Here is a 27432-nt window from a genome sequence, read left to right as displayed (position 1 = left end):
GAATCCGAAAGAAAAACGACATCAAAGCTCACTCCGCCCCGGCAGCTGTGTGGCTGATTAAACCGAGCGTCCTTAACTTCTCTGTCAAATCCCGTAGTTTATCGCGTTGTTTGGAAACAGCTGTCCGCTGTCTGCTAGAAGAAATAAACCAGGCTATGCTAGCAGGGCAGATAGTTAGCAGCGCAGAGAGCAGGGTTACAGTCAGTGTAAACTCCGGAGGACAGCGGAGACTGGACAGGAGCGGGTCTTTCACCTCCAGCTATGCGGCCGTTGAGCGCCTCAGCTCGCTAACGGCAGCGCCGTCCGGACACTCAGGGACTGATGTCGATGGCAAACCCGTCATAAAAGGCGACATCAACAGGAACGGGTTAGCTCGGATTCAATGTTATTGTTAATCAAAAAACACATATGGTCACAATGTCCTGCTCTGGCAACCTGGTTTGGGATGTAAATAAACGCTTAATTGGATACAACGAGCCAAACACCATCAGGACCAACTATCTAGGTAAGAACAAAACAAGCCTCTTTAATGCTAACGGCAACGTAGGTGATATAACAAGAAAACATGTTCTATTTTAACATGAACTCTGGCTGGTAACTCATGTAACTGTTCACCCATCATCATCATCACTGTGTCCACATCTCTCTGTTATTATCTGTTTATTAAGAGAGCTGCTAAGTTGCGCCTTCTGTAAAGTGTAAATACATCATCTGCTGCCTGCTGGACATTTAATTTAGCACCATCCTCTCCTGTCGATCTGAGTGTCCAGAGCGAAAGCACTACATAGATGGGATTAAATGTTATGTGTAATCCTTAACAGTGAAGCTCTGTCTCTCTCTCTGACGTAAGGGCATCAGCAAAATCATATTTATCTCCTCACTCAGAGAGTTTCCTTTTTTCTTCACGCAGGGAGTTCTGTGTAATCACAGGGTAACAGATTCTGCCATAGATGATGCGCAGCAAAGCTTCAGGCCACATCACCTTATAGCCTACATAATGTAATTGAGCTGTAAAGTATAGCCCTAAAATGGCAAAAACAATTAAAAGCAGTGATCAGTTGTGTAATGTATTTATGAAGACCTAGTGCATTATGCAGCAATTTGCAGGCAGTTGAAATGAGACCTTGCGCAACAAAGTGCTCTACATTTAAAACACGCATACAGCAATAAACACACCTTTTGTCATATAAAAATGAGAATAGTTGACAGTTTTGTAGTGGTCGACTGATATGGGTTTTTCAATGACCAATGCAGATGCGGGGCAGGGCAGCTGATGGCCAATACATAATGCAGCTATTAAAATAAGTCATGTATAATTCTATTTTTCAATGCAGAGTACAATCTAATATACATGGTTATCTTATCTTGCTTTAGATGGAAGAAGTAATGACATAGAAAAATAATACATAAAAATACAATGGGTTTTGCTGTAGATCTCAGAACGTTGCTGGTGTTTAAGGAACAGTGGGGTAAAGTTTGTCTGAAGTGACTGCATTATTTTCTACGGGTATAACAATATTAAAGCTAGCCAGTAATGGTTTTAGAATAGCTGTCTATTAGGATGGGAGAAACGTGTTAACATTTAGAAAAGACGATGGTGAAATTTAGGGCTTTCCCAAAACTCACAAGGAGGAGCACTAACATCGTTCCACAGCAGCTGCAGATGTGTGAATTTTCTGTTTTTCTGCCTCATGAGCACAGGCAGTGGCCAATGATGATTGTCTCAAAATGGCAGATAATCAGACATATTCTCAGTCTACATATGAGGTAGCATGTGGTTTTAAATCTCTGTGTTGGTTGTGAGAGAATAGCGAGGTAAAACAACAGTGACCTCGCTGTAAACAGAGGGCAGCGCTGCTGGCACACTGCGAGACAGAGAGGTTTATAAGACTTGTCTGCAATGTGGCCTGTCAAACAGTCAGCACCTGACACAGAGGTTTAGTCAGTGCTGCATTTAGCTTGACTGAGATATGGTTGGAGCTGTTATTGTGTATGGGTAGAGGATACATGCAGTGACGTTTGGGTCAGAGCTCTTGTAGGATATATTTAGCTTCAAAAAGGGGGATGGGGGAAACAAGTAGTGGTCTACATTAAATTCCAACAGAGAAACTTCCGGGGAGATTAAAGAAAAGGTGTTTTTTATCCCCGAACTAAGACAGATTTAAGTTAATAATGACATTGGATGCTGTTTTACATGGTGATGTGATACTCTGTGCTAAAACTCACAGAAGAAACTTTGATCTCTAATAAATCAACTAAATGTATTTACCTGGCATGTCTGGATCCACTTTAGCGTTTAGCCCCTTATTTCCATGTATAACTGGAAGTGAAAGACAGATCGGGCCAATTTCTGGCATTTTGAGATAATCGACATCGGCCAATACCTGCACTCACAAGGCTAATAAACACAAAATATCTGCGGACACGTCTGTGTGGCTGCTGGGGAACGATGTTGGTGAGTTTTAGGAAGTTGGTGAAAAGGTTAATTTGGAGCCCTAACCCCATCAAATCTACTCTAAAACCATTACTGGCTAGAGTTAAATATATATTGTTATACTGTAGAAAATAATGTAACCTTCAAATCTCAAGCAAGTCCCAAATTACTGTGATGAAAGTCAAGCAATTCAGGTCAAGTCATTACTGGGGTCAAGGAAGTCACAAGTCATATGAAATTATTTGGAACTCAGTTTATGTTGAAAGAGTTTAAGAGAGGTGGCAAGTCAACTGTCATTTTTGGAAGATGTAATGAGTGTTTCTATTCTAACTATATTGAACTATACACAAAGGTATTTCTATTATTTAGCCTACTATTAGCTTCACTGATTATTGAAATGGGGTAGAAAAATAGTAGAGTAGTAGAAACAGGTGCAAGTATAAAAAAAAAAAAAAGTCAAGTTCTTTTTCAAGTCATCTTTCTCAAGTCATGAACACCAAGTCAAATTCAAGCCGAGTCTTTTATCCGTTTTAGTCAAGCAAGTCTCAAGTCTTGAGTCCCCCAACTCTGGCATAACTCAATGTATTTTTCTATTTCATTAATTAATAAAAAATCCATCTAAAACAAAACATTACTGCTAAGATAAACATGCATTTTACATTGTACTCTGCTTGGAATAATGGAATTACACATGAATTTTCTTTGATATCAGCTTTAAATATCGGCCATTGGGCGCCTTGCTCTCTAAATATCGGCATCGACCATTGAAAAACGCATATCGGTTGAGCACTAATAACTGGCCAAACAAATGGGCTTTGTATTGTCACTTTGAGATAGAATTAGTTTCAATTTACCTGTTGGTCAAAATTAATTGAATGTATTAATGCCAATTGTCTCCAATGTGACGATTCGCTGCTTTGGCTTGTTTTTAGATGTAATCGTAAATTAATATATTTGGGTTTCAGGTGGTGGGTTCTGCTCTGTCAATTTGTGTTGGGCATTTTTCAAAATGTTCTGGCTATTTGTTAACAAACAATTGATCGATTTAATTTAAAAAATGAGAAGCAACTGAACTGAACAGAACTGACTGCGTAATTTGTCGCAGCTTGCAAAGCATGTACAACAGTATTCAAATGGCCGGCCCTTCTTTAACCAACATGTTTACAGTCACTTGTTTTTTTTTAAACTAAAAGTGAGTAAATAGTACATTTGTTGTAATTTCTTTAAATAATAGCTTTCAAGCACGTTTTACACCACAAGATATCACATGGCACATTATAGAATAAAATGAGATCAGTCTGATCATGACTCCAGTAGAAATCTTTTTTATATTACTCCTTGTGTTTGGGAGCTTCAGATGAGGCTGTAGCTGTCATTTACAGTAAACACTGACTCCTGCAGCACTAATAAAACCTGTTGGTGCAAGTCAGTGCACTCTTTGGATACACAGCACCTCGCTTTCGCAACTTCTCTCTGAGACATTTGATTATTCTTTTTGAAAATGGAAAAACAGCATTCCCACATTGATTTGAAGAGTCATTTATGTTTCTCACAGTGAACCAATAACATAAATTACTGGCTGCATGCTATTTTAATTACACGTGCTATGGACCTTTCTAATGGAGGACACTATTGCTGTGTCCCAGTTTCAGCTGTATTCAGTGTGTACTACACTAATCGTTATAGTATTCTGTTTTTGGAGTTGGTGTACAAGAAATAAACACACTGAGCCATTTCATCCCAAAAGAAAATGTAACAGTGGAGGCAGCAAAATGTTTTCTGAGGTTGCTCCTGGAGTCCTTAAATAGTTTTCATTTTTAGCAGCAAAGAGCAGCTCCTCCATTTCCAATTGTGCATTACATTGTGGGAGAATAATGTCAACAGCACACTCAAAGATGAAGTGTTTTTTTTGTTTGTTTTCTGCATTGAGTACACTGAATTTAGTTACTTTTACAGTGTGACTACACCACAACAAAAACCTTCAGCTCTTAAGTGATGAAGTATTTCATCACAAAATAACTGATATCTCTAAACATTGCAGTTATTTTCTTCTCTACTGTCGTTGAAACAGGAAGTCACAGCAGAGATTGCGGTTCACTTTGGAGGCTGTTGATCACTGTTTCACTCAGATCCTTTAACAGGTCACATCTCTCAGGTGTGCATGGAGCTGCAACCATGAATCGATTAGCTGTCAACTATGAAATTAATCGCCAACTTTTGTGATAATCGATCTGTTTGAGTCATTTTTTTAAGACAAACTCCATTCCAGCTTCTTTAATGTGAATATGTTCTGGTTTCTTTCCTCCTCTATGACAGTAAACACAGTATGTTTGGCTTGTGGACAAAACAAGACATTTGAGGACATCGTCTTGGGCTCTACATTATTCACCATTTTCTGACATCTCATAGACCAAACAACTACTTGATTAATTGGGAAAATAATCAGCAGGTTAATTGACAATGAAAACCGTTGTTAGTTTCAGCCCTCCTGTCTCTCACAGTTCTTAATTAATGAAATGACTCATAATTATGTCTTAATATGTGATGCATCGTATCATCCTGTCCTTGATGACAGTTGTCCTTCAGAAAAAACTCTTTTCAATTTCATGATTCAGCAGAAAGATGTCCACAAAAATAAACTGCGCTCATATCAGAATTAGTTTCTTATTGATGACGTTTGGAAAAGAGTTTGTTGCTAACTACTACTGTGATACAAAAGGTGCTGAAGTCTCATCTTACAGCAATGTGAAAATGTCTCTTTTTTTTCTCTTTTATGTTTTGGCGTAAGCGAGTTCAAGGGAGGCATCATGTGCATGACAGACAGACAGAGACAGGTAGATGGATAGATGGACGGAAAAGTTAGTAAACTGTCGTTCTTTCACATCTGTTTTTTTCTCTTTTCACAGGCAGAAGAGAGTTTGTCCAGAGACTTAAACTTGAAGGGACTCTGAATGTACACGATGGCTGTGTAAGTGCCTCACAATTGAATCCATTTGTTCCTTTCGTATTAGTGTATGTCTAGGAAAATAAATGTTTGTGGTGACTTACAAAAACAAAACAAACACGTAGTGCCACTTTCCCTTTGGTCAGTCTGTGAGGCCTCAGTGTCTTTGACTTCAGGCCAGGTGGTTAGTGCCTCTGAGAAACCTGAAGCTGACATAACAGTCACACGTCCTGTCACATTATCAGCCAGGCCGTCAGTCCATCCAGAACATCAAAACAGCTACAGCACACAAGTCCCAGCAGAGCTTCAGAACTGAGGCAGTCAAAAGGATTTGGGGAACATTTTTATTGCATGTTGTGAATTTATTAGCTGTTTAATTTAATGCATAGGTAAGCTGAGATATTCTGTTAGCATTGTGGAATGGAAAGGGATTTAAAAAGTGCTGAAACTATTACTAGTTTAATCATTTAGGTATACATTTAAGTTATCTATTGAGTAAAGACACAAAACATCTGCACTGGGTTGCACCGACTATGTGTAAATTTCTCTCCTATGTTAGGGCGCAAAGTCGACACTATAGACGTAGTAACAACTAGTTAGTTTATTACTAAATCAGCTACTAAAATTGTTTGCTCCACAGTTACTTGGGGCATGACTTAACTGCAAAATGACATGCAGTTATTGGAAAATAAGGCTGTGGGGCAGAAAAACTGCATTTTTACCATTAGTGAGTATAATTCTGGCATTTTGTTATTTACACTGGGCCATGTGTAACTATGTAGTTCTTACTTAGAGTTATGTTTTAACTTATCTCTGTGGTGCAGCTTTTATTTAAGTAATGCATTAATTAAAACTTAGTAATAATTTATGTTATAACTAGGCTAAGTTTGAACTTTCACACAGCTGGTGCAACAGTCTGCTGCTTCTAAAATGTGAGGATTTTCAGCTTTTCTCTGTTGCATATAATTATAAATTGTATACTTTGTGTTTTTTTTTTAACCCACTTTGAAGACACTCTGGACTCTAGTAATATGTGATTATACATATTACATTACATTTGTCATTATTTTTAGCTCAATCAAAAATAAAATCAACAGGTTCATCAGTATTCGGTAAGACAAAGATGTGTTGGCCCTCATGAGTTTCTGATCTAGAGGATTGGATGATGTAGAATGCTTTTTCCTCAGAGGCTTTCACCAGGAAGTGATAGATCATAGAGACTAAAAGGATCATCCCTGCTGAATGTGAGTGAAGAAGTGAAAATAAACCAAGTAGAGACATTAGACATTAGACTGGTCTGGAGGTCCCTGCTGGCCCACAATATCTGAAAAGTAGAGTTTTGGCTCCATTGTGGGTTTATTATCTTTTTGAAATGTATATTCTCAATATTGTCCTCTGATCATGTGTTTGTGTGTGTTGATGAATTGATTATTAAATCAACAGAAAATAATCTGCAACATTTTTGACATATTTCAAACAAAATTAGTAAAACAAAAAAAATCTCTGGTTCTAGCTTCTCCACTGACAATGGCAAAACAAGCCATGAGGACATTGGACCTTGGACTGTCACTATTTTATGACATTTCAAAGACTAAATGATTAGTTGAAAATTAAACAGCAGATTAATTGATCATAATTGTTTAACAACATACACCAAATGAATAGACACACCTCCCAACACACATACAAATAAAACGGTAATAGTTGTGTCCTCTCAGGGAGTGGATGGCCTGAGTATTTTCTTATTTGTCTGTGGCTAAATAAAGTACATCTTCTTCTGAACGCCTCGACCATGTCAGCCTTCGGATGGGAGACCTGGTGGTTAGGGAGGTGAAGAAAAGAAAGCATGAGAAAGAGCCACACCAAACATTGCTAAATCAGTAAAAACAAGGAAGTAGTACAACAAATACAACTTGGCATTGTTGGTCAAAGAATGGGAGATTTACAGTAGTAAGTAGTGGTAAATATAAGATTCAGATAACATTACCCAATGATGTAGCTTTCCCTAGATCTGATCTGCAGAAGGTAAGGACAGTAAGTGCCTCTACATTTTCCATATTGCACAAGATACTCAGGCCGGTATTTAAAGAAAGTCGTAATGATACTCTATATTTAGATTACCTCATCGCCTGCACTCCACCACCATACACTCTGACCTTCAGATGATGTGCAGTTTCCCGGAAATCGATTTTGAAACCTGTTAAAGTGTATTATAAGACTGAGTGTTGAGTTCAGTTTGCAGGTTGTGGTAAATGGACAAACGCACATGAGAATGAAGGCCACCCGCGTAGGCAGTGCAATAATGACAGCAGAGCGAGTCTGTGGAAATGAAGAGCAACAGTGTGATGATGAAACACTGAATAAAGCCACAGACAGCAGGTGTTAATGAAGTATTGATCCACAGAGTCATGGATTACAGCTTTAAATGTGTGACTGTATATGTTGGGAGTAGTTCAATTGATTTCTTGGTCTCAGACTGTTTCATTTAAACAATTTAGAGGCCTGAAGTGGTGAAACTATACAATATTTAACAGAAAGTTCTGGAGCTGCACTAAATTAAGGTCTTATTGGAATAATGTGAATACAATTATATATAATAATAGGGTATAGATATAATAGGGTATGCTGTTCCTAACCATTGTTGTGATGAACCTAGGGAAGCTAGAGGAGGCCATATGAAGATGAAACAGATGTCTGGTAAAAAATCTTTTTATAGCAAAAAAAAAGCTATAACAAGAAATGGTATAAAGCTGATCCTCTAGGGAGAAGATAATGATTGTATTGTCCAGGATATCTATACCACAGGCATACCTACTGTAAATTAAGGAAGGCATATTTGAAAAGGACTGGGGAAAATTGACTACTCATATGAAACATGATGCCAACAAGTACTTTAACAGCTGAGTCGTGGCATGAATGAGAAGGAGACTGTTTACTTGTCTCATCCACTGACAATGTTTTGTGTTTATATTGAGTCAGTGTGATGTTGATGGATGTGTTGAGTTCCCAAGAAGCTATGTCTAAAACTGAAAATGCAATAAAGATGAAATAGATAAATTAATGAATTAATCAAAGAAATGCACAGATTAGAGGAAATTGGAAAAATAAATATAATTTTATGTAGGAAAATGTTCTTTTCTTTATTCCTCCTGTGATGATAAAAATCTCATGAACCCTTATATTCATCTTCTGACCCCTGACATGAGGGTCCAGAACAGACTGTATAATAGAAGTGGATGTAGTTCCCGTGATCTCACCCATTGGTTTGTGGACTGCCGGTTTGAAGCCTCGAATTTGGCATTTTGGCCCTCACCATCTTGTTTTTTTGGAACCAGACACCGGACGTGACCATATTTGGATGACAGGGTGGTGCTAGCTAGCTTGGTTAGCAAGATGCATCCGTAATTCACGTAACTGTGAAATTAACCGGGATGCTAAATTTGGCTTCCCGAAAAATGAAGAGCCCACTACTAAAAAGCTTTTTCAACGGCACTAGTCAAATGTACACAGTGCAGTGGATATGAGACGCCTCTATCCTGATTGAAGTTGCTATGACAGCATCATGTCAATCACAAGATATCCACCCCCTAAAAAATCCCCTGCTTTATTATCCTCTTAATGGGACCATCATTTACTAAATGAACTAAAGAAAGAAGACTTGAATCTAGCGATTGAGATCATAAACTCATTAGTAAAGTGTTTACTGAGGAAATAAATCAGGTGAAAAGTAGAGTCATTAGCCGCGTTTCCATCACCGTTTTTTTATGTGCATTTTGGTGTATTGCATTAGAAAAACTTCCTTGATTTCACAAAAAAGTTTTTACGCTCGTTGAGGTGGTTTTTGTCTTTGTCAAAAAAGAGTGTATGCACTAATTGGGAGATAAAAACACTTTTGCCGAATAAGTTCTGATGTAGCGAACATGTATCCCACAACTGATCAGCTGTTTCTGCTGTCTGCGTCTTGACGGATGTCCTCATAAAGCGCAAAGACATAGCGGGTAGCGACATGCCTGCTTGAAACCTGGCCTGAGGACCTTTCTCCATTTTTTTCAGATCCATGGTCCTTCGGTCCATGTGACTGGTTTTGTTTGTGGTTGGCAACCTCTACTTCTTGTTTATTACAGCCATGCTTAACATCAACTACTCACATAACTACGCTAGTTTATTCGCTCGAAGCTGATGGAAACTCACCTAATTCGCATATCCTTTTTTTTCCTTCTTTTGCGACATTTCAATTGTCCACTTACAATTTGCTAGACACTTGGCTGTTGTGGTCTCCAATGCGATCAGACTTCTTTTTGCAACCAGTGCAGTCTCCCTCTGCTGGCCGTTAGAAGGAATGCAGGTTTAAGGCACTTCCATATTGGCTTCTCTTTACAGACCCAGAGGTAACTGCTTGGTCCGGATCCCCAGGTTGGGAACCACTGGTTTAGTCTCTACAAAATATCAAAACCTGTGGAGCCTGTGACGTTTCCCAGAACCCAAAGTGACCCAAATCAGTTTACAATCAAATTATTTGAATAAAATCAGCAAATACTCACATTGACTTACTGTATAAATTATCCAAATAGTTAGTCAGTAAGTCAAATCAGCTAATCCTTTCAGATGTAATGTAAATTGTAAATACCTCTGTCTTTGCTTAATCCAAGTTTTTGTCTCTCCGCAGGTCAACACTATATCCTGGAACGACACAGGTGAATATCTCCTGTCGGGGTCAGATGATACCTTTTTGGTTATCTCCAACCCTTACAGCAAAAAGGTAGGTTGCACTTCCACTTAAAGAGGTGGTATTATGCTTTTTGGCTTTTTCCCTGTCCTTTATTGAGTTATACCTTTTTTGTGCTTGTAATAGGTTTGCAAAGTGAAAAAGCTCAAAGTCCAGTCCAAAGGGAGTTCCCACCTCCTACAGAAAACACTGCTCTGAACTGCCTGAAAACAGCTCGTTTGTAGTCCAGCCTTTACTTCCCTTTCATCCTTGTGATGACACGGGGATGAAAGCAAAATGCCAAGGGGCTAGCCTGACACGCCCTCAAAAACACCAGTGGAAAAACACTGAGCTGCAGCACACACCTCTCCTCTCCCTTCCAAACACTAGCTACCCTCGAGGCAGTCAATGGAGGGAAAGTTGTTACTGTGATGTAGAGACAGAGCTCAGTTATAACTTTATGGATGAAAGATACATTTGTTACAGGTTCATAACTCACCACTCTGAAACTCTTGCTCCAGCCCATGTTCCTAAGCTGGTAAGGGGAACACATACAGCTGAACCGAAGCCATGTTTGCTTCTCACTGACCCGCCCTTCTCTGCTTCTGATTGGCTAGTAGTCCTTAACCAGGAACTGCGCATGTGCAACTCCCAACAAAGGTCATGTAGAGGCAAAATGTCTTGGCTGCATTTGTCATTTAACCACATGGAGCTCAGTTGGCAAGAGAATATTGTGTGCTGGTGCCCTTTTCTCTTATGATTTGAAAATATTTTTTAACTTAAAGAAAGTTCAAATCATCAAACCCAAAAACTGAGTCGGTTATCTTTAATTCTGTGATGTGACGGTTATGTCAGTGGTTTTCACAGCTATTGGTCCTTGTTCATTGTCAATAGATTTGAAAGTGATATCAATGTATTTGTTTCCTTAAAATTAAATTCACACAGAAAGGCAGGGTTTTGATAGTTTAGGTGACAATTTTATGCAGGTTTTGCACCCAAACATGTCAGCAGTTTATTTGTAAATAACACGTAGCGAAATTATCAAAATATGAGGCGAGTCTTTAACTTTTTATCCCAATGAAATTGTCTTGGGGAAACAAACACATTGCAGTTTTTTTGAAGCAGAGCACCAAACAGAATTCAGTGCAGGAGAAGTTTCCCTGTTTGCTCCTTTTGAAATGGGTATGTAGTATAAGTATTATGTCGGATATTAAGTATGTGTTGAGGTGTAGTGTGGTTTAGGTCAGTGTAAGGTCCTGGAGGACATTGAAATCTCAGTTGGTTTCATCTGTTACTTCCCAGCAGCCTCTCCCGTTCAGCTGTCACGTACTTTTCGTTTTTCTTTCACAGGTCAAGAAGTCCATACGTTCAGGCCATCGGGCAAATATCTTCAGCGCTAAGTTCATGCCCCACACCAATGACCAGGAGATCATCTCCTGCTCTGGAGACGGCATTATCTACTACACCAACACTGAGAAGAGTGCTGAGCACAACAGACAGTGTCAGTTCACTTGCCATTACGGAACAGCGTATGAGGTACTGAACAAGAGAAATGCTGGTCCACATTTCACGTGTTTTTTTCCTCACAGTTTCTGTCTCCTAACCTCCACCTCGCTCTGGTTTTGTTAGATTATGACGGTACCAAATGACCCCTACACGTTTCTGTCATGTGGGGAGGACGGCACGGTGCGGTGGTTTGACCTTCGCACAAAGACGAGCTGCACTAAAGAAGACTGCAAAGATGTACGGTGACAGCTGTGATGTTTTTCCTCCTTTCAGTTATTCATCATGCATTTACACTGAGGGTCTCAGGATCTCTAATATCTGCTAACTTATTAATTGGTGAGGATCAGTTAGTGTTTTTTGTAGAACAACTGGCACGCTATCGGCAATAATGTTTATTTTTTTCATGTTACTGGTCTTGACCTTTTAGTTCTTTAAAATGTTTATAAATGTTTTGTAGATAATAGTGTGATATGCTTATTTGTTTCAGAATAGTTTAATGGTCCAGAATGTAAATGTAGATTTCTGTTTCAATCATCCTTTATTTTATTTATGTTTTTTGCATTTAGTTGATTTAGTTGATCTTTGGCTATTATAATAATAATAATTATTATTGATAATGTCCGAAGCATTCATCTCCCACATTTATTAGATGCGTATGTCCTCATCACTGCTCTCTTCACAAACTGTGTCAGTGTGGAGTAATTCAGAAAACACTTTTCTTGGCCTCAGGCTGCATCAGTGGGAGCTGAGTGCCTCGTGTGTGTGCGCGTGTGTGCGAAGCTGTTCCTTCTAGATTGTGTTGCATCTTCTCTTATTTCATGCTCGAGATCAGTACCTGTGACCTTAAAAATGCCTAAGTACTTTTACCAGGCTCTGTTACCTCCCCCTCTTAAAAACCAAATGAAGATATTTTCTTCTGAACTGCTCAGTCATACCTAACTCTATTATTGTCCTCAATTCAATATTACTTAAAATCCTGATTCTTAAAGTGCCACCTCTGCTGGTGCTGACTTTTGCATCGGGCTGATTGACTCTAGGACCAACAGAAATGACTTGATAATTTGGCTTGTTAAGCCTTACCTAATTGTGTTTGCTTTGATTTCAGGACATTCTGATAAACTGTCGAAGGGCAGCGACCTCTATATCCATTTCTCCCCTGGTGCCGTACTACCTGGCTGTCGGCTGCTCTGACAGCTCAGTGCGAATCTACGACAGACGCATGCTGGGCACCAGAGCGACAGGTAACCTGTGCTGCACACTCACGTCATCCACTCAGCTTCCTCTGTCTTTATATTTAAGCTGATAAAGTAGATTCATCATTCCTTTTAACTTTGTATTCATAACATCAAATAATGAGAATCAAGTTAAAGTCACTGCAGATGTTTCTGTAAGGGGAAAAAAAAGATTCACAAAGCATTTTGTATTAAAATTTACCTTTTTTTGAGTATTTTTTTTGTTTACAGTCAGCTGTTTTTTAATAAGTCAAACTGACAAAAACATTTAATGACTTATCATGAGCTTGGGGTCATACAAATGTGTCCAATCAAATATAATTTGAAACTGCACTTTGAAGTCAGTTGGCTAAAACTTAGCAAAAAAAATTAGCAAAAATTGAATGAAACAGATGAAATGGGAGAAAGAAAGCAGTAAAAAAAAAGACAGATAAATGAATAGTCCTAAATACAATTTAATAAAAGGTAGTGACAAACAGAAATGCTTTAAGCCTCGATTTAAAAGAACTGAGAGTTGGAGCAGACCTCAAGTTTTCTGGGAGTTTGTTCCAGATATGTGGTGCTTAAAAACTGAATGCTGCTACTGCATTTTAAGTTTAGACTCTGAGGACAGAAAGCAGATGATCTCAGAGCTCTGGACAGTTCACAGCATAGCAGAAATGTATTTTGGCCCTAGTACTTATAGCTTTTTTTCTAAAATCAATTATTTGACACGCAGGAAGTCAATGCAAAGATCTGAGCTATATTGTTGTCTTAGTGGGTTAAAACTTGCGTAAGTTTTTTTCCAGAAATGTACATGAAAATAGACTAGTAAAAACAGATTCTAGGTAAAAGCAGGGTTAATAAGATGTGTTTTTAACAAGAGCCTAAAAGCTGCAGTTGATGTTGCTGTCCTCAAATTCAGAGGCAAGGAATTCCACTATTTGGGTCTAAAACTTTGTCTCGGTTTTTGGTGTAGTGAGCAACAGAGAGTTTGTGGATCTGACTGCTCTACTGGTGCCATTCTGTATCTTTGCGGCAAATCAACTGAATAGTCAGGGACTCTCTTTGTCATCCTCAGGTAACTACATGGGCCGGGGGACGACGGGCATGTGCGTGAGATTCGTTCCGGCTCACCTGGCCAACAAGTCATGTCGCGTAACTTCTCTCTGCTACAGCGAGGACGGTCAAGAGGTGCTGGTCAGCTACTCCTCAGATTACATCTACCTGTTCGATCCCAAGGATGACCAGGCCCGAGAGCTAAAGGGCCCGTCTGAGGAGAGGAGGGAGGAGGTGAGCAATGACTCGAGTCATACAGCTCTCACATACCAGCGCACATCACCTGAGTCTTGAAAGGAACTGTGTTTCACTTTTTCACTTACCATGCTATATTTTCACGGCCCTCTGGCTGGTAATGTCGGTCTGTTGGTTGGTCAAACCACAACTTTGGTCTAGACTGAAACATGTCAACATCTTCTGACTTTTCCCCTAGCTATCCTATCTTCTCATGAGGTTGACATTTGCAGTTTTGAGTAAAATGGCTCAACATCTATTGGATGGATTGCCATTAAATTTGATTCAGACTCTCATGTTCCTCTCAGAAGGAATTGTAAAAACTTTGGAATCCCTTTAATTCTTGTGTCAAATACAACAACATTCCCATTATCATCAGCTGTACTGTACTATCATCACGGTCTCTACCCAAATAAAGAAAAACAATTCTTAAACAAAACCCCCACAAATGTGCCTTATGGTGGCACTACTAGAAAAGTCAGAGGATCACCAAGTCAGTAGGGCTCTTCCTGTGTTACTATATAGAATTTCATTAACCAAAGTGGTGGACTGACCACTGACGGGCCATCCCATTACCAGCCCCAATCCATAAACAAGATGGTGACGAACTTATTGTAAGCGTTTTACTCTAAACAAACACAACAAGGGACCTTTCTGCCTCTCTAACGGCACTGCAGACATCAGTGCTAAATCTGTGCTGGCTGACGCAGTGCAGTGAGTGGAGCAAATGACCCTGAAGAACAGAGGAGAGAGGAAACACAGTGAGAAAGTAAGAAAATAAAATCTGAAACCTTATTTAAAATGTATTCTTCTTCAGTGTTCCCATCATATCTGTTTGGGTAAGCTTTTAATTTTATAAATCAGTTAAATGAATAACCAGAGAAATTGGACCTCTAATAAACTGAACTGGGAGTACTGATCTTCACGTGTGTCTGAATGTGCTGGATCATGCTGCCAGTGTTTCAAAGCCACATGGTGAGTTCAGCTGTGTCGAGATGCAACCACCACCACACACATTCCTTTCCAAATACAGCGACCGACGCAGGCAGTGTTCCTCTGCCGTCCAAAATAGTTCAGCCTGGGGTGGAGGCGACAGCCAAGCAGAGGTTCATTACCCCTCTCTCCTTTTCCTCCACCTGTAACCTCATTTGTTCAGGGCCTTTTTCTCTCTGATTTATTCAACTGGCTCTTTCAGCCTCTGTTCCTTTTCACCACCTCCAGCCCATATCCAGACCTGATGACATTTCCTGAGGAAAGCAGTTGATAGTCCCTGCACTTAGACCCCATTTTTCTATTTCTGGCTCTCAGCCTGTTGCCCTGCAACGAGAGCCAGGGGACAGGAAAGTGAGGGCAACCTCACCCGTGCAGCCAGAAGGGAGGAGGGGGGCATGTTAAAGAGGACACTGACAGAGACGAGCAGTGTTTTGCTTTGGCAGCGGAGCTATTTTTGATCATGCTTTGACTGACAAACTGCTAATCTTTCCGTGTGTGTGTGTGTGTGTGTGTGTGTGTGTGTGTATTTCCATAGCTGAGGCAGCCTCCAGTGAAGCGCCTCCGTCTAAGAGGTGACTGGTCTGACACTGGACCCCGAGCTCGTCCTGAGAGTGAGAGGGAGAGAGACGGTAAGATCAGAGCAGTCAGTACGGCAACTGACATGTAGGAAAGGCATCTTTATTTAAATAACACGTTTCACTGAGTGCTTTACATAGGCAAATCATAAAGCATTACATTGAGCTTCAAAACAATTGGTAATAACACAGAATCAAATGTATTAAGATATAATAAAATTACATTATAAAAATGAGATTAAATAGAATAAACTACAATAAATGAAATAAAGTCCTATTGGAACAGACCATAAGTACAGTTACAGTGAAGTAAAATGTTGAACGTTGCCCCAAATGATTCAAAAGAAAAAAATAAAAGTGCAGTTGTATTCTATGTATGTGTTCCTGCTCATTTAGTTTAAAGTAGAGACAAAGCTCCCCACATGTTAACAATTTATAGTTGAATCTGGCCCACAAATTAATTTTTGGACATTTTATTTCCTCAGTCTTTTTTTTTTTTTTTTTTTTTTAAGAATTATATTTTATTCTCATTATCTCTTTCTAAACCTAGAGATTAAACAGTTTAAACCTTTAACTGATTTTATCACCTTTTTTAAGTTTAAATGGCTAACAGTCATTTTATTTACACATCCAGGAGATACGGAGCAACGTTAACTTTCATTTAGAGTCACCTGGGAAATGTCCAATATTCACTTTCTTTTAGCCCAGGTTTTGGTCTTCAGGCACTACGAGCAACACTTTTCACATTACATATAGTCATGTGATCCAGTGCCAAGATAAAAATGTTGATGATGTAAGCGGTCGTTCTCCAGGAACACAATCAAACATAGCCGACATTGTTTGTAATTCACGCAACCAGTGTCGTAAAACGCAGCAATAAGCCTGTGAACATTTTTTCTCCTGCGCTGTTGTAGGAGAGCAGAGCCCGAACGTGTCTCTGATGCAGAGGATGTCAGACATGTTGTCCCGCTGGTTTGAGGAGGCCAGCGAAGCTCAGAGCAGCAGAGGAACTCGGCCTCAAACACGACCCAGAGGTGAGGCGTCAACTGATACACAGTCTCTGCACTCAGACATGCTTTATGTCCGTAAGGCGGTTTGTTATCATGGTAATGTTATTATGCCATTGTTTGTTATTGTGTTTTATGCTGTTTTTGTTTATTTTGTTGTTGGGTATTTGTATTTCAAAAGCTCATCTAGGCACAGGCATTGCAAATAAGCTGATATAAAGGTTGTGGCATTTGCTCATGCTATCCAGTTTTTCCAATGCGAATGAATACTGAATAATATATAAATAAAAATGAAATCCATAAAAAGGTGTACTGTGAAAATGTAAACATAAATCTGCTCATGTTTTTCAAAAAAAACATCATCAACTTCTTGCAAAAGAAATGACTGGGGTGCATGCACTGTAACATGCGATTATTTTTTATATTTTTTAGATTGTAAAAAATATGTCTGATTGTTAACAGATTTTTTTGACTTAAATGTTTGTATTATGGTATAAGCTAGTGCTAGTGGTTAGTTAACGAGAATGTCAAGCATCCGGTATTCTTCAGAGATGAAGGCTGATCAACTATGGATCCAGAGACCCAAGATCATGTTCTTATTCTTATTTAACTAAATGTGTCAGCACCACACACACTGAGTGAAACTGTACAGAAGTTATTTATGTGATCCCAACAAAGTCATCAGTACATTTTGCAAAAACTTGTAGCAGCCACGACGATCGTAAACATCTATTTATTTTCTTGCTTCAGGAACCGCTGTCCGTCCAGTGGGGGCGTCGAATACGCCAGCTTTCCCTGCAGGAGGCTCCGATCAGGGGTCCAGCATCCCTGAGAGGCCCGTGGGGACAGACGCCCCAGAGGTACCTGCTGGCCCTGCTGCTGCGGCTGCCGCTATACTTAAATCCACTTCCTCTTCCTCCTCAGGGTCATCCTCAACAGTCACAGCACCTCCTCCTTCTAGCTCCTCGTCAGTCGAGAGTTCTGCCCCTTCCTCCTCCCCCCTCACCTCCTCGCCTGACTTGGAGCAGAGGAGTCAGACAGAAACGACTGGGACCCCCACGCCGACGCCCACCTCAGAACCCGCTCTCTCAGGTAATAGTTACACACACCCCAAATACACTTATACAACAAAATTCACATAACGACTCTTCAGCACAGTGAGTAGGTATCCTCGGGTCAACTCGGTGTGTATGTGAGAGTGTGTTTCTGTGTGTGTGTTTGTTGGAGCCACGCCACTCAAGCAGCAGCCTCACTTCACATTTTCCTCCTTCAGCATCCTGTTTTCCTTTCCTCTTGGTTTCATTTGCCTGACCCTTTTCTCTCATCCTCCCCTCAGTCGTCTAATCTTTCCCTGTCCCTCTCTTCCTCTGCCTCTTTGTCAGAGTACGGTCCTCATCGGCTGCCCATAAGTTTAGTGTGTAGGCGTTTGCAGAGGTTACTTCGTCTGGCCGACCCACCAGGACAGGGTCAGCGATCGGCTTCTTCTTCTTCTTCTTCTTCTTCCTCTGCAGCGCCTGAGAGTCAGTCACAAAGAGCTGCTGCTGCTGCTGCTGCTGCTGAGATGCAACCTCACACAGGTTACCTTCCCCTCCGAGCACTCCCTCCACACGGACTGCTTGCCTGGGCCCCCATCCCTCCCCCGCCATCCTACCCTTCCCCTCTATGTAGGAAAGGACATTTTGGATTCCAGAAAGACCTGGTCTTGCTAGAACTGACCACTAACCCCACAGTGATCCTCTTTCCATTCCCCAGTAATGCACCTTATACTATGGAACCTCTATAGCAGTCGCTTTGTCGCCTCTCCACTGTTTGCCCCTCACTCACTAACGCTCTCGCTCCATCGCTCCACCTGTTGCTTGAGTTTTCACTTGCAGACTCCCCTGTTGGAGTGGCACCAGACAGTGTGAAGCTCTGCTTTGGCGTCCTCATGGCTCATGTGGTTGCTCACCCATGTTTGATGAAACATACTGATCTCTGCTAGTGACCATAACATAGGACCTGATTCACTTTGGTTTGATCTCACTTAAACTTGAGAATCAGAACTAAAGCCCCCTTTTCAGACATTAACATGTAACATTTCTGGCTTCTTCTGCTGTATCTGTTTAGACATAGATGTCCAGTATATAATGTTCTCTATAGGTTAATTCAGACATGACAGAACCTTTTACAGAAAGAGTCACAATACTTGACATCTGGTGCGCAAATAGCAAAAAAATTTAAAAGTAATGATGAAAAGAGGAGAGTATTCTCATTAATCTTACAGACCCGTGAGGGTTTTTTTCTCTTTATTTTATACATGGAGCCTTGCTCAAAGTGAATCCACTCGTACATTTTCTCAATTTCATCATTTATCAGAGAGCAACATCTGTTTTCTAACATCTGACAGTGCACAATGATGTTTTATTTAATTCCTTTAGCTCACATAGTCTGTGTAAAGAATTTTGCTCTATATTCATTTTTTCATTTATTCATTCATGTAGTTTGCATAAAACAAATCGGATATAATGTGAGAGAATGCTGCTCCAGTGATTATACACAGGTTTTAAAATGTCTCCTTCAGAACTGAACTGTAATGCGTAAAATGCTTTTTATAGACTGATTGGACATCAGAAGGATCTCCTTAACATTGTAAAATTGGCTCATTCACAGTGTTTTGTGGTTTGTTAAACTCATTTTTGTGAACTATTAAAGTGCGCTTAATGCAAACGAGACCTGCACTGATTCTCAATCTCAGAGCATATATAACCTTTTGCGGCCTTTATGTTAATTTGACGATTTTCACTTCAGAAAAGCGTTGGGACAAACATGAGAATGATGTGTAAAATCAACATTGCGTTTACACAGCGAGGTGCGAGTCTGAAAGGGGCTTTGGTGGACAAGTTGTTTAGCTCAGTCACTGATGCATCTGACACCAACAATTCATTCATTGAATAAAACGTTTGCTGCTTCTGTTGTTTGTGGGTAAAACCAAGCTGCACTGATGAATAGCAGAGAATTGGAGCTTTTGTTTGGTCGTCACATTTGTTATCGCTAACTTCATTTTATTAAAGTACTTCATTGAAATACAGTGTGTAGCAAGCAGACATTTGGATTGTTTGGGGGTTTTTTGTTTGTTTTTTTGAGGTGTCAAATTATAAGGTCTGTATTTTCCAATTGTGGTGTCTTCCAGTAAGCCTGATGGTTATTATAACATTACAGGAAATAACCAATTGCAAGCAGGACGTGTAGGAAGCATGTGTGAACTTGTCATGATTTACTAATCTACTTTTGCATATAAAAGCTGAAGCTTCACATAACCGTGTGTGAAAGCTTTTTACTCCTTTGGCTGATTTTACAGCTCCTCCTGCTTGGCCTTGGATCCTTTTTTAACATGACTGCAGTTTTTAACCCTTGTGGGCCTTGACTGTGTGAGCCCTCAGGTTTGACGTCCATGTCCGATGTTTAGTCGGTCTCATTTGTGTTCCAGATTCCCCCTCGTCTGTGGTAAACAAACAGCTGGGATCCATGACTCTTGATGAACAGCAGGGTGCGTCCCCCCCCTATACCCCTGCAACCTGCCACTCTCTGTGTCTTCTTCACCCTCCCGCATAAACACAAACACTTTCTGTCCTGCCTCTGCACCTTCTGTCTTCCACTGTTTTAATGCTTTTTATTTCTCTCTGTTGACAACTTTACTTTCCCATCATTCCCATTATCTGTCCAGACGCATATTTAAATCTCTGCAAGCAGAGCATGTCTGTCTGACCCAAGTCACTGTTACTTGGACTGAAGGATACTATAATAATTATAATACTAAATCAAATCAAAGTAACAAAGTCATACTAATCTCTTTGTTGTTGTTTTTTTAGTCTCATGGGCATCCATCAAGAGAAACAGTGACAGTTATATTAGCTGAATATTTACTTATGAACATTTATTTGGTTTGCATCCTGCAGGTGGGGGTCCTTAAGTTAACTAACTGTTTGTACCTGTGCGTAAAGGGTTTGTTCACCCAAATGACAACAAAAAAACTACAACAAAATAAAAACACTTTTACCTAGTTTTGTTTTTTCTTGCCCATGTTTCAACAAGCGCTGCTGCTAATGATCATTCTCATTATTGCTTAACATCATAGAAAAATAAATTTAATTAAATCATAGAAGACGGAAAACCAGCAAATATTCGCACTAGTGCCTGACCGATACTACTGAAGCATCTTTGATTAGTTTCTCCTTGAATTTGTTCTTTTTAAAGAGTTGTGTCCAAGATATGCTCTCTCTATGTTTCTAAATTGTTTGTTCTGTAGTTTATTGTTATGAATTGGCCAATTCATCGGTCTAGTTCTAATTCACATCTGAGAGGCTTGGACAAGTACATTTTTGACATTTTAACAAAAAAATATTTTTTTATTAACTTAAATTATGAATCGTTTGTCCAAATAGTTGCAGATTGAATTGTTGTCTCGACTAATTGATTAATTGACTACTCATTGCAGCTCTAGTTCTGAGAGACAGGCTATTTGTTAGGCTTCTCCTTTCACATTAATACAGTGTTTTTTCCCAAAGCTTAAAGTTAAATTAAACATGTATCATGCTCCCTTGACACAATCTTGCCTTTACTGTAGATAACACACAAGTGTCGCTGTTATCTTCTCATATAAACCAGGTTGTTACACGACTAATAACTGGCTGAAGTGTGTAATGATCCTTCAGGGGCTTTGACTTGTGTGTGCTCTGTGTTGATGTGTTTCTGTCTTGTTGCTGTGGCTGATCGATACGTCTGTCGCAGCGTGTCCACCTTCGTCCGCTCTGTTAATGTCCGCTGCATGTTTTCCTAATTGTTGTTAATCAATTGGAAGTGATGCAACAGAAGGTTGCATGTTTTCAGTGTGCTTTTAAACAACCAGTTATACTGTAAACAACAGAAAGAAATGCCCTTAGCTAAATAAAACCTTTAATCAGAATTATTGTTTTAAGCAGAACAGATTTTTTTCAATAAGTCATTCTTGCTTTCTTCGCCTGCGTGTCTTCCTCTCTCTTACCAGGAGCAGCAGAAGCTGCAGGTTCACCTCCTGATCAACCTGTTTCTGTACCAGCCAGCGGCAGCGCTCCCACCGCGACCGGCACCAGCCGACCCAGTGCAGCAGAGCCAGTCCTCAGCCTGCACTACAGCTCAGAGGGAACCACCACGAGCACCATCAAGCTAGACTTCACTGATGAGTGGTGAGTGATGAGCATGAGTAAATAAAATGCCGGTGAATCACTTGAGAGTTTTTTGTTCTCACCTTGAGCACATTTATTGCGTTGATTGTTTTGATGGAAGTTCATTAATTCTCTCTATTATGAGAGAATCCATCATTTATTTGTTTTTATTGTAGCTCTTTATTCCTGAGGCATGTGATGATGAATCTCAAAAGACGTAAAATGATGCATTACCTCATGGAAATGAATTGCAGGCATCAAAAAGAAAACATCAGACACAAAATTATTAGATATATAATAAATAACAGGCATCATAATCAGCATAACAGTGTCAAGCCCACCTGGCAGCATCAACCTTAGATGCTTATTGAGGAAAGAAAAATACCATTAGGAAGGACGATGTGTAAATATTGGGCAGGCAATTCTTGAAGTTTCTATCACCAGTTTGCAGTGACTTCCATGAAAAATGTAAAATAACTACACTGCACACATGTTGTTTATTCTGGTCTTTTCTGGTGTTTTATGACTGTCTGATTATTTTTCCATCCCATGTAAATTAAACATGAAATCACTGAATATTTATTCCAGAAACTACATTTCACAGAATCATTGCATTAGTTCTTTGTCACTTTCTTTGTTCATTTTAAACCTTCACCGACTAAGATTCTTTAAAAGAACCATAACAAAATGGAAGAATTCCTGGTTCCTTCACAGTTTACAAAGCAGTGGAATCTACTCAATAAACAAATGGTGACAACTCTGTAATGTACCCTTGAGTTCCAAAATGCTCACCCTCTCTGAATGTCTGTAAAAACGTAATGTAAACCATGCAGCCAATCCATTAGAGACTCCAGGGACTCAGTCGCTGTTTCTTCTTCCTCCACAGGAGCAGTAGCACATCCAGCTCTATGGGCAGCGGTGGTGCTAAAACATCTGAGGCTGTGGCTGTACAGAGCAGAGAGAGTCTAAAGACGGAGAGCTCTGTGTCAGAGCAAGGTGAGTCCTGCAGTGTCATGAATATTATTCTGACAGAATTACACCTTAATCAGTAAATAAATTAAAAGCATACAAACACACATCTCCAACAACACAATAGTAAAAGTGAAAATAGTCGTGTATTAACATATATTTCCTCTCAGCTCCCTCTCAGTCCTCGGGGCAGCAGAGTGTGCCGGCCGCATCCACGGAGCCGCCGTGCGACGCCTCCTGCTCCGGTGTTCTCGGCAGCTCGGCAGCAGGTCAGGCCCCGGCGGCGGGCTCCTCTGCGGGAGACACCGTGGCTTCTTCTCCACTGGAGAGGAGTCCACCGGAAGGTATGGAGGACACGTCAGGAGGCTGCCGGAGAGCGGAGCCCACAGCGGAGGAGGGGCAGGGGGGAGAGGAGGGCCAGAGTCAGCCTGCACGGGTCAACCAGGACTCTGATGACAGCGACGACGATCCGATTCTCATCCCGTCAACGAGGTTCAGAGGACAGGGACAGAGGTACGTTAGACAACTTTTTATTCATACAAGCAAGAAAAACCCTTGTGTATTTGAATGCAGGTTATGATCTCTTAGCTTACGAAATTGCTCTTGTTTAATATCACTTTTAAAGAGTGGGTATTCTGATATAGGTTATTTTGTGTGATGCTTTGATTGACCGTTTAACTACAAATATAGATTTAATTCCAGAGGATCTGCAGTAGGAGATAGGATGATCAGGTAAAGTGTTTGCACTGGCAACTTAAAGCATCTACCGTGTCAGGTGTGTGACATGCAGCAGAGCATTAAAACTCAACTGTAGTATGACGATAACAGGTTTTTGTCTTGGTTTGGTCATTTCACTCACAAAAAAATAATATACACACAGCTTCCTGTAGAGTTAGAGTGATGTGCATGTGATGAGCACTGACTCCACAGATGGTGTGAGCAACAGCATTTTAAAGTTGAAGAGAGATGGAGAATGGGGGGGAAAAATGCCTGCATGACATCCTGATGGAAAGGAGACAAACAAATATAAAGATATGATTTCCTTAGTTTGACCTCTCTCTTCTTCTCTTTGAAACACTTTTTTCAACTAGTATTCTTCTTGAACCAGCCTGTATCTGATTTAATTTAGTGGCACTACTGTCGTGTACTTAATGGACACTACTTTGCATAACAATATTAAGAGCTTAATGCAGTTTTGATGGAGCAGGCAGGTGTTTTGCCTTGAAAGTGGCTGCTTTCTAGCTTGGGGTTTGTCATTGGTTAAATTGATTATACTCACATAAATTTCACTCACGATTCCAAGCATGGGGTTCATAAGCATCCGCATGGGTTCGTGTATCTTGTTTTGTGTTTGCTTTATAATCAAATGTGTTGGTTTTCTTGTTTCGCAGACGCTCAGCAGCTGCTCGCATCCAGGAGCTGTTTCGCAGGAGGAAAGAGAGACGAGAGTTGGAGGAGAGTGAGACCCAGAATATCAGGAGACCCTCAGTCAAAATGGTCTACAAAGGTCATCGCAACTCGAGGACAATGGTACATCTCACCCCATTTACATCATATTAGACCTCGTTAAAAAAAGGCTGTTGAAGGAGCATTTATGTATGAAGCTGGAGATCTAGTGTGCAGTGTGTGTGAAAATAGTCTTGCGTGTATTATATATGTTTGTTTAATTCACACGAACAGAAGTATAAAAACTAAATGTAACGACTGTCTGTGCTTTTAAGTAAAAATACTCGCTGTAACTACTTCTTGACAATGAAGAGATTGGTGTAATGCAGATGTAATCCTGCAGTCTGGTCATCGCTATAAGGTTGCCAGGTTTGGTAGTAATTATGCCTGCACCAAAGTGCTAGGTGGATGGAAAAAACTAACTCCCTCTAACACTACAAATTGTTGCTTTTAGATTTCTTTGTGTAGAGATTAATGAAACAAAAACTTTTGTAGTTGTATCTCTGAATTTAGGACAAAGACAGACTAGCTGTTTCCCCCTGTTTCTAGTCTTTATGCTAAGCTAAGCTAATCATCTCCTTTCTCCAGCTCTGTAATTAACGCACAAATATGAGAGAAGAAAAAGCACCTATTCCTTTGGCTGTTAGCAGTGCAGTGACTCACGGTGGTTTCACTTCTTTCATGTCTAGATAAAGGAGTCCTGCTTTTGGGGCAACAACTTTGTGATGAGCGGCTCAGACTGTGGCCACATCTTCATCTGGGACAGACACACCGCAGAGCATCTCATGCTGCTCGAAGCCGACAACCACGTGGTCAACTGCCTGCAGCCACACCCCTACGACCCCAGTGAGTACCCACTCCCCCTTCAGCCTGCATCCCATTATCCTCTGCTCAAAGATGATATGACGACATTTCTGTCTGTTCGTTTTCTGTTTTTGTTTCAGTTCTGGCTTCTTCAGGGATAGACTATGATATCAAGATTTGGTCACCACTGGAGGAGTCGCCATCTTTCAACAGAGTTCTTGCTGATGAGGTATGATTGGCAAGAGATCAGTAATTGGTTTAACTGTCCTGCATTAAAAGCTGCCCAGGTTTACAAGACGTGTTTCGAAAGGTTTAATTTACATAATGCATGGGTCCATTTATGAAGGATACAGTGAACTTTTCTATTAATCTCACCTGAAAAAGCAAACTCAACATATCACCCTCACACAACCAAAACAAATCAGGATTCTGGCAACCTCATGGTGACTTCGGTTCTCTTCTCCTGGCCAAGAAATAATCCAACACATAACCCATTATTTTCCTTCTGTTACCATATATATAACATGCTAATTAGTGATCTTATTAACATGTTGTATATGGTTTGAGGTGCTGGTAGGTGGATTTTAATGCTGCTCGCCGTTTCCCCTGTTTCCAGTCTTTAGCTAACCAACGGCTTCATATTTACCAGATCTTCTCCTCTAACTCTCACTAAGAAAGTAAAGCATATTACATTAAAAGCCTTTTTCCCAAAAATGTCATTTCATTTGACAGTTTTTTTCAAATAACAGACTTCTTAGGTCACTGTACGTGTGGCATTAAAAATATAATTCATGATTCTGTGTCTGATAGAAGACGAGATGCATTTGAGAAGAGAGCTGATTCCTGGATTTTTCCTAAATCCAGTTTTGCCTGTCTCTTCCTCACATCTTTTCTCTTCACCTTCTTCTTTTTTTTCAAGGTAATAACTCGGAACGAGCTGATGCTAGAGGAAACTAGGAACACAATCACAGTCCCGGCCTCTTTCATGCTCCGAATGTTGGCCTCCCTTAATCATATCAGATCAGGTACACACACACAAACTCAAACTATCAGTTCTCGGATACAGAGACCGTATACTTGCCGTGCCTTTCCAAGACTTTGTCCACCTTCTCGTCCTTTTGTCCCTCTCTTTAATTTCTGCCTTTCCCTTGTTGCAGATCGACTAGAAGGTGATCGCTCCGAAGGTTCGGGCCAGGAAAATGAAGACGAGCAGTAGCCTGCTGTCATTTTTATTTTAAAGAAAACACTATTTCTTTTTGCTGTATAGCAACCCGAGATTTGTACAAGTATAGTGTAGAATACTTCCTTTTGAAAATTAGTGTAATTTCTAGCCCCCCTGTGTTTTTTTTATGACTTTCTTACTGATGTTTCTGTATGAGGATAAACTATATATGTGTGAATGCAAAAGGTAAGGACGTCAGAATATATATATATATATACACACACACACACACACACACACACACACACACACATATATACATATGTGTGTATATGTGTGTGTGTGTGTGTGTGTGTGTGTGTGTGTGTGTGTGTGTGTGTGTGTGTGTGTGTGTGTTAAGTGTGAGAATAATGGCGGCTGGTGTGCAAGGATGTTAAGTGCAATATTATTTTGTTAGGAGAGAGTGAGCTTTGATCAGTGTTAACGTGTGACATTTTGAATTTGTAGCACAAAGCTAAGAAATGTTGATGTGCTGCTCCGGCAGTTACGCATGTAAAAAAGGACTTTAAGTAAAACATACTTGGAGAATGCTTTCATTTTGTTGTTGAAGAAAAAAAGAAGCAAAGCTCTGCTTCTTCTTCCCAGAAGGGACATGTCAATAAGTCTTTTACAGAATTTGGAAAAAAAAATAAAACTATGGCATCTGAAAGATAAAATCTTAAGACAACTGTGCAACAAGTAAACAAATTAATTTAAAATCACTCCGTAAAATAATAAAACATTCTGTACTTCACACACAGAGTTACGTTAACTCCAGACAGCAGAGACCATCCATTATACTGCAGAAAACAGACAGCATGTAGTCTGTGATGCAGAAGGTCGACATGACTGGTTCACAATCGCTGTTGCTCTGTCATTAGCTTCATTTTAAGGTTTAAACCTGTTTTGTCGGAAACAAAATCACATGGTCTCTTAAACCCCATTTAATTTAGCCTAAACCCAGATTCAGTCTCCTGTAGAAATCACTTAAACTCCAGTAGAGATCACTGTATCTGAGAACTGCAGATTTGTAAAGCTCAGATCATTTTAGTAATTTCTAAAAGTTAAAAGATAAGTTCACAGTCTTTAAACAATAGTCAGGTGCTCATATGAGCATTTAAATAGGTTTTGCTTGCTATAATTACTCCTTCTGTTCATTCTGGA

The 27432-nt window shown here is 40.0% G+C and overlaps 1 protein-coding gene across 5 annotated transcripts; it reads left to right on the top strand.

Annotated features, from left to right (window-relative positions):
- Nucleotides 1–110: 110 nt before the first annotated feature.
- On the top strand, nucleotides 111–26340 carry dcaf6 (ddb1 and cul4 associated factor 6). 5 transcript variants are annotated; one of them, XM_038720772.1, is made up of 21 exons: nucleotides 111–505; nucleotides 5341–5402; nucleotides 10045–10137; nucleotides 11434–11619; nucleotides 11713–11826; nucleotides 12695–12830; nucleotides 13882–14093; nucleotides 15622–15715; nucleotides 16576–16695; nucleotides 17419–17760; nucleotides 18051–18245; nucleotides 20135–20194; nucleotides 21692–21869; nucleotides 22735–22844; nucleotides 22988–23330; nucleotides 23508–23549; nucleotides 24209–24347; nucleotides 24953–25109; nucleotides 25208–25296; nucleotides 25987–26092; nucleotides 26225–26340. In XM_038720772.1, the coding sequence occupies exons 1-21, from the start codon at nucleotides 409–411 to the stop codon at nucleotides 26281–26283; spliced, it is 2934 nt and encodes a 977-aa protein (XP_038576700.1). In that variant the 5' UTR covers nucleotides 111–408; the 3' UTR covers nucleotides 26284–26340. The 5 variants fall into 5 exon arrangements, with proteins under 5 accessions (XP_038576700.1, XP_038576701.1, XP_038576703.1 ...); XM_038720773.1 differs by having other exon boundaries at nucleotides 112–505; nucleotides 23520–23549; XM_038720775.1 differs by lacking the exon at nucleotides 18051–18245 and having other exon boundaries at nucleotides 112–505.
- Nucleotides 26341–27432: the final 1092 nt, after the last annotated feature.

The sequence above is a fragment of the Micropterus salmoides genome, unplaced genomic scaffold (assembly GCF_014851395.1).
Source record: "Micropterus salmoides isolate LMB-PRFRI ecotype aquatic unplaced genomic scaffold, ASM1485139v1 Ms_hic_scaffold_15, whole genome shotgun sequence".
In the NCBI taxonomy this organism is placed as follows: Eukaryota; Metazoa; Chordata; class Actinopteri; order Centrarchiformes; family Centrarchidae; genus Micropterus; species Micropterus salmoides.
Note: the sequence above shows the minus strand (reverse complement) of the source record. Positions and strands in the feature narration are given on the sequence as shown.